The 13255-nt window shown below is 36.3% G+C and overlaps 2 protein-coding genes across 2 annotated transcripts in view; both read right to left on the reverse strand.

The window, feature by feature from the left end:
- Positions 1-2618, reverse strand: part of LOC101296551 — a 4535-nt gene extending 1917 nt beyond the window's left edge. Inside the window, exons 1-4 of the mRNA XM_004294215.1 lie at positions 2224-2618; positions 1920-1962; positions 1634-1827; positions 604-805 (exon numbers count right to left, since the gene is read on the reverse strand). Coding sequence (XP_004294263.1) covers positions 604-805; positions 1634-1827; positions 1920-1962; positions 2224-2529 — 745 coding nt within the window. The 5' untranslated portion in view covers positions 2530-2618. The remainder of the gene's footprint in view (positions 1-603; positions 806-1633; positions 1828-1919; positions 1963-2223) is intronic.
- A 751-nt stretch (positions 2619-3369) lies between these two features.
- On the reverse strand, positions 3370-5012 carry LOC101294347 (cyclin-dependent kinase B1-1-like). The gene is made up of 4 exons (XM_004295685.1): positions 4424-5012; positions 4252-4339; positions 3968-4148; positions 3370-3453 (listed from the first exon to the last, which is right to left on the reverse strand). The coding sequence occupies exons 1-4, from the start codon at positions 5010-5012 to the stop codon at positions 3370-3372; spliced, it is 942 nt and encodes a 313-aa protein (XP_004295733.1).
- Positions 5013-13255: the final 8243 nt, after the last annotated feature.

A 13255-nucleotide genomic window follows, 5' to 3' on the forward strand; every position in this document is an offset into this window, starting at 1 on the left:
GTTTTAATGATTTTGAACGGTTCAGCTTATGTCAAACTAAAACCGTTGAAGGTCATTAAAACTAAATTGAACTTTTGAAAGCCTTAACGATCACCAAATCATATGAAATTTTGTAGAGGTGATCTACTCATATAGACCTAAGATGTGAACGGTGGAGATGTAAAATTATAATCGGGAAGTTGGTGTAATGTCTTATCCCTATAAATGGTTTAAAATAGGGATCCCTGGGCTATATATATATATATATATATATATATATATATATAGTATAGAGAGAGAGAGAGAGAGAGAGAGAGAGAGAGTGTGTGTGTGTAGCTTGTAGACAACTTATAAAATAAACATTTAGTGACAAAAGATTTAATTGAGATAAACAAGGTTTCATGAAAGGTTATCACTGGATCAATTCTGTTCTTTTGTTTTGATATATTAGAGCAAGCTGTTTTAGAACATTAAAATCATACACATTCCATATTCAACTATAATTGGCTGAAGGAAAGCGTGCTTAAAGTCTTAAACCCAACATAGTAGCAAAAACATATATATAGAAGAGGCAGAAGAAGAAGAAGAAGAAGAAGAAAGACTGTTTAAGGTGTTTTAAGTGACCTATTTCATCATAGTAGTCGCTTTTGTCAAATCCATGAGGGTCAAATACATCTTTATTGAAGCATGAACCTATTTGATCAATATCTTGATACCGCACCGCATGCAATAGAAAGTCTGGGTTCCTATAGTCTTTCTTTTTCCGCACTTCTTCATTGAAGCTTTTCCCTGCTCTCTTTAATTCAAGAAACTTCTGAATCCTTCTCTGCAATAAGTAGAAATCAAAACTGATTCAGATGTCAAAGAAACAAAACCATTACTCAAAACAAGATTAGATATATACCATACAAGAATGTCAATATGAGGCATCTGCAGGACTCTATAGCTTTTTTTTAACTACAACTTAGCAAAGGTTATGACGTAAAGAAATTTTAATATCAAAAACTGATGTAAAGGGGAATATCAAATGATATGTGCTTTTACAAACTCAGAACACACGAACACAGATTATTGTTGACAGTGACCAATCCATATGATACCTTCCAGTTTTTTACATGTCATGGCTTAAAAGGGTTCAAGGGAAATAAATAAAAAGCACCATACACCATTATGCATTAGGGTGACAATGACACGAATATAGCCTTAAGCCAATACCGTATCCTTCAACTAAAGAATAATCTTATCCTCACAACATCTAATTATGAGAACACAGTCCATGCCTCAATATTCAAACAGAAAGGTTAATGTCCTAAAGTTTAACATAGCCGAACCATTTATGCAGGAAGACACCATATCTTGACGTTAACAACACAATAAAAGCATTGCAGGATTTTAAATACAGGTTTATAGATGAAAATGTCACATTGAATATGGTCTTCTTGTTTATCTTGTACAAACCTTGGAGTCCTAGATGGACTCCATAAATAAGGCCTCAAGAAAGCTCAGACTCAAATGCAGATGCCACATACAACAGAGTGCAAAGCTAAACAAAAGACTTGAGACACATGTTTTAATAGGCCAAACTTTGTTTTCTTCATAGGAACCTTGTTTTGGACATCTATTCTGCAGCAGATAGTGAACCTTAAGAACTTACTTGCAGCTCCTCTGAGCACTTGAGCTTTAAAGGTGGTGGAAGAAAAATATCTAACGGATCAACTTTCTTATCCTCTGCAACAGCCTCTGTAGTATTTCTACCATCTGATTCAAGCACAGTCCCATTCATTGCATCAGATTGTGATGGCTCAGATATTTGAAGAGTTCCCTGCGGTGTCTTATCGCGTGAATCACCTGCAACAAATACTACATCAAGTTGCAGATACACGAAACAAAAGACCAGAAGTTGCAAACACATAAACACTAATACTCAGTAACAACATTACCGTTCGCAGACACAATGCGTCCACCTCCATCAATTTCACCCTCCTGCAATCCAGCAAACATCTTAATAATACAAGTTCATCACGAAAACAACCACAGAGAGCAATCAAATATCAGACGAAACTCGGCAATATCACAAAAGTTACGAAGCTCAACAATAACAAGAACTCAAAGATTTCATCCCTTCGAAATCCGAAAGACGAATACACCAGCTCTCAAGCAAGAATAATTCTTAACATTAATAACCAATCAATTCGCAAGAAAATGATACACACTCGAATCTCATGAAGCAAAAAGAGTATATACCTGAGGCTCTGGAGACATAGCAACTTCATCATGGCCATAGTCCACAAGCGTCCCTCTCAGACTCAACTTCTCCAGCGCCACAGCCTGAGACAGCTGCTGTTTACTCCGGGACAAGTTCTCATCATCCAAACCGCTCGTTGCATTATCGTCGTTACCAGAATCAACGGCCGCCGTTGCATCCACAACCAGCACGGACGCATCGCCGCCGCCGTGGTTTTCTTGATTTCCGTGTTCTTCAGCGTCGTCCATGTCGTCGTCGTCGTACATTGACAGCATCGCGATGCCCTCGAACTTTCTTGAGGCCATGATAGGACTTGAAAATCTAGGGTTTCAGGAGCGAATTGAGTGACTACGTGATTGAAATTTGGAGAGGTTTGATTGAGGTTGAAGATTGCAAAAGGCTGAACTACATTTGTGTTGAATATATACTTTTTAGAGTGGACCCCTGCCCGTCTAGGCCCACCAAGGCCCAGACCGCCTAGGCGCGTCTCATCTCCACTTAACCCGCTAAAAGCCCAATTCGCTTATGTTTCTTTCTTTTTTTCTTTTTTTTTGCCTCGTCTGCAGCAATGCAGTTATAAAACCAATAAAGATTAGCCTATGATTAAGAAAGATGCAGTATCATGAGCTTAATTCACAATGGGTAATCCAATCAAGCAGTATCATAGATTAGTTTACCAAATTATGGGTCCTTTTGTTAACAACGGTTAATCTTGTGCTTAAAGCGAGCTTCTTCTTCTTTTTTTTCATTCATCCACAGCACAAAGTTACTGCTTATATTCCAAGTACCTGAAAGTCTGAAACTTGTCTAAAACTCTAAATAACTTGGTATACGTGCCACTATGCTTAGGCTTCTGAGCAGTATAAGCTTAAAGCAATATATACAAGGAACTGAGTCTGTTAATCAAACAGAACATTTAATTCATTGCCAAATTCCAACAGAAAAAAATAAAAAATAAAAAATAAAGTAGCGCGCTAAAGATCGATGATGGGGAAATACAGTCTCAATGCTACCTCAATAATGTTTCTAATTGTTCACTTCAGTTGTGCATATTCTAAATAAGGTTGCAAATATACAGCTACTTGCAAGTTGAATGTTTTCTGTTTGTGAATATTTCCATATACATCTCTAACAAAAGTCCGACATTAGATGATCATTCGCTCGAAGTAGGGGTGTTTCATTGCTGCTTTAGTTCTGATTCTTTGAGCTGGATCATATGTAAGCATTTTCTGCATTATTCCAAAGAAATATACTGTAAGACTCATGCTGAATATTTGTAAGGGCAAAAGCTTACAACAGCTAGCCAGAGTTGAACAATATGAAGTGTTCATGAGCTATATATAGCGTATCCCTTTATCAGATGAAACCGAAACTAGTAAATGGGATGGTTTGGGTTGGAAAAATTGGTTATAAGCAAGATCCTGTTTAAAAAATCAGGTTACCAGAAATTTAATATTTTCAACTAACAAAATTGTCTCACTTATATGTTACCATTAATCTCTGCAAGTCTCACTAAGATGTCAACTTTAATCTCTGCAAGACAAAGGGGGATATGGCATGATACATTCCATATAGCTACGCCAACATGTAAAGCCCTCATAGATGAAAAATCGTTCAATCTTTTTCTGTTGTTTTTTTTTATTATTTTGATGCAAAATTACAATTGTCATAGATGAGTAATAAGGAAGTAAAAAAGCAAAGCAAAAACTTGATTACATGCAGTTCAAAGTTAAGAACACTTACCGAAAGAAGATCAGCTCCATCTTTGTCTAAAGAAACTGAACCTACCAGTAAATCTTTTGGCAAATCTCCTGCCAAAAACAAACGAGCTTTCTTCTTTTCTCCTTCCCATTCTTCGTAGGAGTCCCAACCCGGCAAAGAAGTAACACCTCGCCACTCATACTCTGTTGGTTTTCCTAACTGCCTGCATATAGTATATTGCACCATGATCAGTAGTGACTATATATGTAGGTATCTTCCTATTCTATACAAACAGTGACATCTAAACAAAGCAAACACTCGCAAACCTGAAAATCTCACGCAATTGCTCCTTAACAGCATTTTTAGGATCACAGCCACTTCCGGCAAACAGAACCTCCCCGGTCACCATCTCGGCTACAATTCAACAACACATTCAATTATCAACTATTTAAAACATCAAATTCTCTCAACTCAAGGAAAAAAAAACTTGAATAGTACCAAAAATGCAACCAACAGCCCACATGTCAACCGCAGCCCTGCACACGTGTGATCCGAGCAAAGCCTCGGGAGACTGGTAAGATAGACTGACAGTCGTGCCGGGCATGGAAGAAGCCTCGCCAAAGAAAGAGAAAGACTGACCAACGCCAGCCCCAATTTTAAGCCTCCCTCGTTTCTCGTCGACCAGCAAATCACTAGGGTTCAGGTTCCGGTGACGGACGCCATTAGAGTGACACTCGTGGACGCCCTGGAGGAGCAGGAAGAGAAGCTTCTTGACCACGTCGGAGGGTAACGGTTTGGCGGCGATGAAGCTGCGGAGATCAGTGTCTATGTGCTCGTAGACAACGTAGTAAACAAGCTTGTTGTCCTTGAAGTCGCGGATGACGTGACGGAAGTTGACCACGTGAGAAGATTTTGTAAACTTCTGCGCGACCAGCATCTCGCGGACAAGAGCGGGAGGTACGACGCCGTCTTCCGCCGTCAGCTTTCTAACCGCGACAACCTCGGCGGTGGCTTTGTGCGTGGCTTTGTAGACTTGGCAGTCGGATTCCACACCCAAAATCTCCGGATTCGTCTGGTAATCTTCCATATTGCGTCGCCGGTTGATCGAACCTCTTGGAATTTTCTAAACCCTAGAATGAGTTAAATAGGATTTTGGTCAAGCTGAAAGGTTATGCTTTAATATATGGTACGAGTATTGGTTATACTTTAATTAATGCGACAAGGAAACTGAGAAGACCAAGGAGACTTAATCCTACATTCGGGTTATACTTTAAGAGAATCTCTGGCAGTGGTTGATAAAATAATTGATAAATTTAGATAAAAGTTATATTTATCAATTTATTTTGAGAGTTTTGCTCCAGCAGAGTAGCTATTAAAGAAAACTTAGCTATTCATTGACAAATTCTCTCTCCTAAATTGATAAATTTGTCAATTTCGCTTATCAATTTCTAAATTTATCAACTTCTTTAGTATTTAGTATACTACTAGAGCAAAGATTCATTTAAAAATTGATAAATTTCTAATTTTTTTTTCAATTTATCAATGCTGCTAGAGATGCTCTACTATATTGCACAAATCTGGGTACGAGTATGCGTTTTCGATATCTGGAAATCTTAAAATCTAAAATATATTAGAATATGATACGTAATGGAAACGTCAATTAATTATTATTTTTATCATATATAAATATATATAATTAAAGAAATGAAAACAAATCAAAATAGTTCCTTAATTTAAATAATCAGTCTAAATCCAAACAAAGGTTCAAACAAAGAGCCATAATCAAATATAATCAATCTAAATCCAAAAAAAGGCAGAAGATAGACTTAAGTCACCTTTGTTTCCCTGTATAACTGACCGGATAGGATCAAAATATATCAATGTGTCACACCCCAACTCGAGTAAAGGTTTAACCTCGAATTAAAGAGTGAATCACACTTTAATTACAGACAGTTTAATATCCATGATTATAATCTGACCGATATCATTACATGACATAGAAAACATAACCTTCAAACCTTTATTGAAATTACAACCTTATAAGAAGGTACTTAAAACACAATTGTTTTAAGCATTACAAACAAACAACAAACAAACAAAAATAGCTTTTCTTTTCGAAACGTCTATTCTTTATTCAAGCCCTATTTACAAACGAAAACTTAAAATTCTTAATTTATAATATATTATACTTGCGGCCTCAAGGTCCACACCTGTAATGGGTTTGATTAAGGGGTGAGCTACTCAGTAGGGCTAGTTAAATTGCTAAACACATATAATTAACATTAACTTCAAACAAAAGCAAACAAACATGGCATATCAAGATTACATATATAAATGCAATATGAACTTGACTTTCACCTCACACCTCACTTCACCCTCGAATATAATTTCTCCATTTGTTAGTCGTCTTGTTATACTCATGGCATTCCAAACCCGGAACCCGATTATATCGTTTTATTGACGTCCATCGTCGATAGGGCCTGCATTCCCCTCTCTTGTGCACATATGGGCTAATCATAGATCTTGGATGCCCTATGAGGAAACTCAACTACACAAACGGTTTCCTAATAACAAAGTTCCATATATTCCCAACACTCATTCTTCCTTTAATCTCCAACCTCACTCTTTCCCATGACAACATGTAATATAATTTCAAAATAGAATCACATACTTTCCAAAATAAACATGTCATAATCAATTCAAAAGTTCAATATCATCCAACATTTAAATAAATTCATATCAGACAACTCAATGCCAAACACATCAATATCAAACAACCCAATACCAAATAATCAAATATCATAAACCATCCAGTGTCACCAACAATTCAATATCAAATAAACCATGTAATAGCATAAATAACAATAACACAAACACCCCATCAAACTCTACCTCGATTTGCACAACACAAACTCGAGCTCCAACACCACTTCTCATACTTGTGGATTGTCAAGATCGTCTCCGAAACCTTACCCAAAAAGTAAAGTACATACAAAGAATGATGAGCTAGAGTTAGTAACTATATATGTTATAAGTAGTATACAAAATTAGAAAACTCTACTACTTTACTATAAAACAGAATTTAAATAACACTTAAAGCTATTTAAAGAGCTACTGAAAAGTAACTAAATCAGCTGCTAGAGAAACTGATTTAAAACTAAGTTTTTATTTCAGCTTTAGTGGTAAAAACAGTGTGCAAGATGCCGTCTTTGGCTTCAATTTCCAACCACTAAACTCCAACCAAGATTACTGAACCCAAGCCTATTTTAAAGATGGTATTACAAACTTTAAATACATAGCTTAAGTTTTGAAAACAAAGCCCTGGATAGAAAGTTATGCTCTCTCAAAGTTAAAGCAAAAATCTGAAAACCCAGAATTCCAGTTTTTGCTGAGTCTGCTACTGTTTTTGGCAAGCTATTAAACATACCAAATAGTAACAAAACCTGTGAAATTTAACACACACAATGATGGATATACAAGGTTTACAAAGCTACTTTCAGATTTCAAAACAAAGGCTTGACCTGAAAGATAACATGCTGCAAAGTTGACCCAAAAATAAGTTTTTCTGCAAAATTTTCTGGAAATTTCCAGCTACAAAGAATCTTGATTTTTTTCAAGTTTGAAATCGACTTTTGAATCAATGAATGAAGTTCTAAAGCATCAAAACAAATAGAAAAAGGTTCCCAAAAATCCAAAACATTCTTAAACGCAACAAATATGAATCAAGAAAACCCAAAATCTGCTTTGGACACCCAAACTGTTCTTGAGCAGCAATTATATTCAACAACAACTACAACAATTCGAATTTAAGTCCTATATCTAATCAAGTCTGAGACTGAGACTTCAATACCCAAGCTTTAATCAAGCAACACAACCATAATCATAGACTAAGAATCCAAAATTAGAGTAATAGCATTGATAGAATCCAAGAACACATGCAAGAATAAATAAACCTTAAGATACTGAATCAACCTTTGATAAGAGTAGAACTAAAAAGGATCTCCTTTCTCTCCAAAACGTTCGTTTTCTTTCTTGCCCCGAAACCCTTTTCTCACGTAGTAGTTTTAGTCGATCCCTAGCCGACTCTCTCATTCTGAAACCAATCAGAATAAGCCTACACCTAAACCTACTCTATAGCCTTGCCAGCTCCACTCTATGAGTGTTTATACTCATGACAGCCAGCTCCCTGCTTGCTTGGTTGGAAAAGATTCAATTTATAAAACAACACCCAAATATCTAAACTACGTTCCAAAGGAAACCCAGCTCTTTTTCTTTTCTTTTTTATTTTTATTTTTATTTTATTTTTTTGAAACAAAAAATTAAAATACCCAAAAACTTAATAAAACTAAAATTAATATTAGTAAACAAAACAAGCTACTTAAGGATGTTACACAATGCTAGTGTTTGGTGATTCAAATTGCTCCAGGATGAAAATTTAAATCTTATCAGAGCCTGATATTAAATCCTGCTAGAGAGGTGGGATATAAAGAACTCCTGCCAAATTTATAACTAAAAGACGCGACACTCTTCTTTGCGTCTCTGCCCGAAATAAAAACACTTTATCATAGCAAGTTGTGCAGATCGGCACTGTTGACGAACGACTAAAGCCCAAAAGCTCGATGACGGTGACATCAACAATGATGACATGGGAAAAGGGCATTGTGGACGGCACCGATGGAGATGCTGAGGACTTTGGAGGAGGATTCAGAAAGCCAGATGGTTTCATCTGGGCCGGTGACCGAAGACGATGATGGATTAGAGGCTCTCATCGATGCTTGAGGCATTTAAGTTCTCGGAGAAATTGAGAATTTGAGGAATTTCTATTTGATTGTGTTGAAATCTGTTCATGTACTAATCCTTAAAACCAAACAAATGAAATGATTTGAAATAAATCCAATCTTATCCTAATCTAATCTTATCCTAACCTAACATGTTCCTTATACTAATCCTAATACTATCTTATCCTAGTTACCAAACGTGGCCTTAATGTTATTCACGTACTAATCCTTTTTTCTTATAAAGAATGTCAAATATACGTTTTTATACAAGGGATACGAGTATTAGATGCATTTTGAAATTGGTTCTTTGCATAAGTACGCGTTTCGAAAACGTTTCCGTTTTCGAAAAACAAAACGTCGGAAAGTTGAAGTTTTCGTGCAACATAGGTAGTGTACCAAGTTCAGAACTTGCAGGAGCTCAAAAACAATCTTTTCAAAAACCATATAAGATCAAATTTTTTTCAAGAACCCATCTTTCTTTCAGAATTTAGAAAGACTCCATTTTTTTGTATCCAAACCAATGTTGGCGATGAACAACACGACGTTGCAATAGGAGCTTTGCGTCTAAAAGGTAGCTGCACACAAATACAATACACCCAACAAGGCCTGATCACATTCCTAAGTGCCCAGCCAAAATTAATAGCATGACTATCTTGTATTTTTAATTGAAAATCGAACCTCATTGGTACGTGTTAGGCAAAAAGCCACCCTCAAATATAAGAGGTATAAGTTAGTATAGGGATTAAGAAAGGTTGTCGAACCTACGAGGATTGGATTCCTTTCACTAGCTAGGGTGTTAACCTTAAGAGAGTTAGAATGTGCAAATATACAATCACAAACCAAACACACAAGGAAATTTAGGCTCATGATGAGTATGTGCAACATGGAGTAGTGATTTGATTTTGGGTTTTTGAAGTAGTTAACTAAACTAAACTAAATGCTCAAATGTAAACTAAATTACTTAAACTAAACTTGTGATCTAATGAATAGTGTTAGGATTCGAATTGTCTACCACTAACTTCTCTTGCAAATATTGATGCAAATCAATATGAATGATGCTAAGCTAATCAACCAATTTCTCTCATTGCATCCCTCTCGGGTATGACAAAGGACACGCTCATTTTGTGGTATCAAGCAACCCCTCTCGGGTGTAGTACTTAATTGCTTAAGTCATGCATTTCAATCCGATTAGGCATCTAATGCATTACCCTAAGTGCATAAAGTTTGGAGATGAAGAAACTATGCAAACCAACCAAGCTTATCTCTAAATGATTGTAATTCACAACCTTTACATGGAGACCTATTGTACTTTCATGCTTTAACATTCAAAGGTTACCAAGCTCTAATTAATTAAACATTATCATGTCATGACAAACACACATACTCAAAGTGGTAAATTTTAAGCATATGCATTCAACTCTTGAACTAGCATGTAGGAATGTTAACTAAAATTGCATCAAATCATATAATAGCATCAATCCATACAAGATTGGTTAGGGTTGAAAACCCTAACCCTAACAAAGTACTACTCGCTCATAATTACATAAACAAACTTCATAACCAAATCAAACATCAAATTGAATCTAGAGTAAAAAGGATAGAGTTGGCTTAGTGGTGTGTCGATTTGTCCCCAAGCTCACGTCTTGGTGGTGGTGGTGGTGGTGTGATTCCCTCTCCTTCTTGCTCTTGAAGATTTGATGATGAAAGGTAGTGAAGCTTGATCTATGCTTTGGATTGAATAGGTGGAATGAATGGAGAAAATGATAAAGAAAAGATAGTGGAGAAATGGTGTAATAGTGGTGGTGTTAATGGATGTTTGGGATAAGAGATGGTGGTGGTGATGGAGGAGATGGAGTTTGGAAGTGGAAGAGGAAGAAGATGGGCTTGGATTTTGGGAGATGGAGATGGAGGTTTGTGGTGGAAAGAGAGAAAAATGTGAAAAAGGGTGAATGGGTGGATGGTGGTTATATAAAGAGAAAAGATGATGGAAAGTGGGAGAGGAAAAGAGAGAAAGGGAGCGCTCATCTTTGTTCCATCCGGATGGAGCAAGGGAAAGGAAAAGAGAGAGTAACAAAAGTCAATAAAGGGGGATGGAGTGTTAGAGAAGAGAAAGAAGTACATAATGATGAGTTATGAGAGAGTAGAGTAAAAAAAAAGATGACTAAAGAGAGAGAGTGAAAGGGCAATTAGCTTTTTCAAATGCATTGGGAACAAGAAGGAAGAGAAAATGTGTAGAGATGGTTTTGAGTCACCTAAATCAAGTGGACAAACATGGGAAAACATGTGTGCATGGTGATGCCTATCATCCAAAGGATTATAACATGGATTTCATGTTGTTACTCAATCACCATTCTTCTCCTTGCTCCTCCTATATGATGACCGGAAAAGATATGGCACCACCCTAAGTGGTGGTGCACCGTCATTTATGCCGCCAATAGTGGTGGCTCGCCGGAATCCAGAAATTTACGTTTCGCTCTATATTGAACCGCAATTATTCTTAGCTCCAATTCTTCATATTAATACCAAAAATCAATGTTTCCTTCACTCTTGCATTTTACCTTGATAAATAGATAAATGATTTAGTAAAAGCTAAAATGAACATAAAAAATAAGTTAAAGTCAAAGTTTAGGGGGATACAAATATGTGTAAATTATGGTCTAATAGTACGTAGCATAGACACTATATGTACACCAACAGTGTATATGTACACCAACAATGTTCTTAGGGGATTTATATATATATATATATATATATATATATATAATACTCTTTGTTCACCCACAAAAACAAAAATCCTACATATATCCCTGGCAGATATATAAAAGTAAAAATGGGAGCTACGCTGCCGTGGTTAATTTGCTAACTGGTTAGGGAAGTGGACTCCTTGCTAAATGGTTAGGGAAGTGGAGTCCTTGCTCGTCAATATGGGATTGGCTTAAGATTAAGAAAAGTAATTGTTGAAAGTCAACCATTTGTTTTTTTTTTCAAGAAGATAGCGATAAGTCAACAATAGATTCAAACAAGATGATAGCGATCGAAATCGGGTATTTCAATTAAAACTTTTTTGTGTCAACTGTAGTATGTAGCAAATAAGGGTATCGTTATAAAAGTCAGGGATTGAGAGTACCTTTACAATTACGTTAATTACAAAACAAGAGAAAACAAAATATTATAGTACTAGAGATATGAGGTTTTGTGATTATAAACAAAAGAAAACAAAGAAACAAAATAAATTAGAAAAAATCAGATGGATGAGACGTTAGAGACTTGGAAATCCACCACCAAGTATGTTTCAAGACATGTTAACAACCAAAGCTTCGATCATTAAGTCGCAAATCGGTATCAATCAAGAACAAACCGTGAACGCACTGCGTAAGTCCTTATTACTTCCCTTGAATACTTAAGCAAGATGAACGCATCATTACTAAGCCTTTAGAATAACCAATCAAGGTATAGACGCTATCCTATCAACAAATTATTCTAAGCATTAAGATCAATGAAAGTGATTAAACAAATATGCAAAACTAGTGTGGAACGCCTACCTAGCATGCAATCCTTTTTATTTGGTTTCACCTATTGTCCTATAGGTTTTACTACTTTAAACTAAGCCGTATTAACCGTTTAGGAGATTAAACAACCTAATTCTAACCCCACTCACAAGTTCATAATGTTCTATGTTGCGCATACATGGACATAAACAAGCAAATAAACAATTTGAAAGACTTAATAATTCGAAACCAAGGTTCAAAACAATATCCAAAACATTCTTGGGGCTTCAAACCTTGCCCCTAACTAAGAGAATTCAGCCACACATGGCTGCAAAATCACACAAGGAGAATAAAAGATGACAAAGGAAAGATAAACCGTGGACGATGGAGAGATCAATGATGGCTTGGTGGCTTCCTTGTGCGAGTCCGCAGCTATGGAGGTTCTGATGATGTGAGATCGCGGCCTCCTCTTTAATCTTCCCGTCCTCTCCCTCTTTTATAAACGTCCTCTAATCTTCCTGTCCTCTCTGGCCTTCACGTCCTCCCCCTCTTTTCTGCTGTGATTAGGGTCATAAAACCCTCAAAACTCGTCCATGGGCTTGCCAATGTAGTCTGGGTCTCAAAATAGAAGTCTTGGTTCAAATCACAAATTCGGGCAGACTGACCTTCGGCCACTTAAATGGTCATAACTTCTTCTCCAAAATAGGTATTGACGATCTGTAAAAGGTTCTGGAAAGTAGACTCTTGTAACTTTCCATTGATATATGGCACATCTCTTGGATCATTGTGAGCTAATCACAATCTTCTGTCAAAGTTGACTGACTATTTCTGGCAGATTTTTTGATTTCTTTCCTTGCACAACATGGATTCTTTTTCCTTCAAGATTTCTCCTCTTTTGTCTCTTTTGGGCTTCTTGGCTTTATTTATGACCTAAAAACACAAACTAAGTTAATATGAATATTGTTAAAGGAATTACATAGCTAAATAAAGTCGGAAATACATTATAAACGTAACATTTTGTGCTCCTATCACAAGACGCCATCGACAATTATTAAGTGTTGATT

The sequence above is a fragment of the Fragaria vesca genome, linkage group LG3 (assembly GCF_000184155.1).
Source record: "Fragaria vesca subsp. vesca linkage group LG3, FraVesHawaii_1.0, whole genome shotgun sequence".
Classification (NCBI taxonomy): Eukaryota; Viridiplantae; Streptophyta; class Magnoliopsida; order Rosales; family Rosaceae; genus Fragaria; species Fragaria vesca.